We start from the raw sequence: 1,903 nt of genomic DNA on the forward strand, positions 1-1,903 counted from the left end.
TTTTCCCCCAATCATAAAATCTGAGCTAGAAATGGGCTATTCATTAATAGCCACTTAGTACTCATCGTTATTCTGCTTAATGTTGCAGTCATCCAACCAGCGATTGGATACAGCACCGTGTGACTTGTGTGATCAACCAAATGACATAGTGAACCATTTTGAGCAAGACGTTTGTAGGCAGGCTGGTCTTTGAAAGTTGTCTCAAAATGGTTTGACAAACAACTTATGAATAATTAATGTAATTGCAAAAAAGCATGTGCTGTCCAAAAGATGGGATAAAGTTGTAACAAATACTATACGTAATGACAGCTGGACTCACTTTTTTCTCCACACTGAAATGGTAGAACTTTCGTGAATACCTACAATATTTAGCCTGCTTTTACATTTTACAGATTAAGAGAATGGTGACAGAAAAGAGAAAAATGTAATCTTGCATCTCTTTTGTTCACATGAGTATTACTGAGGACAGTGGAGTATTGCCATTGACTTCAGTGGGGCAAGAATCTTGTGTATTGGTGCACAGACTTGTAGAATCCTTAGAGATGTTACAAATGGATATGTATAAAACCCATTTAAAGTCACTCGCCTTTAAAATTGCCCTAAACTCCTTTTGCCTCTTTTTGACTCAGAACTGCTACATAGTCTTTCTGGTCTGTTAAGGCTGTATTGCAATTTCTGTCTTACTCATGATGGTAAGACAGAAAAGGTATTTCTAACCTCACCAAGGAACTTGGTAGCCCATCTTTGTCTCATGCCTCTGAATGTAAGGTGATAGGATTGCCACAAGTGCATTTTATTTTCTTTAGCTATTTTCTAGGCTTTGACAAGGTATTTGGTGCCTTGAAGAGTCTGAAGTTCCTGTCCTGCAACTGGCTGCAAGCAAGGAGATATTTCTGCTTTGTAAAATTCCATTGAAGCCCTGCATTTGCACTAAATTCCAGCAATTCTGTTGCCCTGAAAACTTAACTTTACTTTTCCGCTTCTATGGAATTGTATACATTGCTTAAAGGAAACCAGTATTCGGACAATAAAAAGACCACATTTATCTACTTTCACTTACATGGCAGACAGTTCATGGATTACCAGAGGGGCTCTCCATTGAGTAGGGTGTTATTCAAACACATAAATATCTGGTTAAGAATTTTTTCCTACACAATTTAAATGAAATTTAAATGTAGATCTGATTTGTCATTAAAAAATGTACACGTTCCGCTGACACTCGTCCAAACTTCATTCATTCATTCATTTCTTTGTTTTGATTTATTTATTTACTGATAACTTCATTCACCCATTACAAATTCTTTAGCGCTTTGTATGATATTAAAAAAACTGCACATATCCTGGCTGAATCAGGAAAACACTTCTCTCAAAATGAACAAAAATTCTGAACTATGAGGAAAAGGCATACCTATTGTGTGCTGCAGGGATTGCCATGGTAGGTTTGGTTATTTTTATTCAGCTTCAGAGAAGAAACATGTAAAATATATATGTTGCTACTTAACATACAAGTTACTGCTGCACTGGGCTTTGTTTGGCTAAGGCATATTTAAGGAGCTAACCAGTGTGGACTTAAATTAGCCCATGTCAGTTATTTTGTGCTAATACTTGTGAACCCCTCAGAAACATTTTATAACTACCATTTATCATAGAAAAGTGTCCATAAATTAAAATGGCATACTTGAGAGATGCTCAATAACTGTTTTTTATTGGGGAATGAGGGAAAATTTGGGCAGCCAAGAATCAGGTTAGCATATGATTTCATATTTTTCCCTTTGTGTTTCATGCCCCAGTTTTGGCTTATGTTCTGATGAGAAACTGACATGGCATGTGGGCAGTACCATCATTAAAAAGTTATTGCTGTCTGGACTTAATAGTGAAACCCTGCCTCCCCCTGCCCCGTCCT

At 36.9% G+C, this 1,903-nt stretch overlaps 1 protein-coding gene across 5 annotated transcripts in view; it reads left to right on the forward strand.

Annotated features, from left to right (window-relative positions):
* The window catches only part of MPPED1 (metallophosphoesterase domain containing 1), a 104,738-nt gene that overhangs the window by 30,958 nt on the left and 71,877 nt on the right, over positions 1-1,903 (forward strand). Inside the window, exon 1 of one of the 5 annotated variants that reach the window (XM_019515744.1) lies at positions 1,277-1,435. The exons of the other annotated variants lie outside the window; for them this stretch is intronic. Coding sequence (XP_019371289.1) covers positions 1,392-1,435 — 44 coding nt within the window. The 5' untranslated portion in view covers positions 1,277-1,391. Of the gene's footprint in view, positions 1-1,276; positions 1,436-1,903 lie in introns of those variants that run through there. 5 annotated transcript variants of the gene reach the window in all.

Source organism: Gavialis gangeticus, unplaced genomic scaffold (assembly GCF_001723915.1).
Source record: "Gavialis gangeticus isolate Ggan-Ray unplaced genomic scaffold, GavGan_comp1, whole genome shotgun sequence".
Classification (NCBI taxonomy): Eukaryota; Metazoa; Chordata; order Crocodylia; family Gavialidae; genus Gavialis; species Gavialis gangeticus.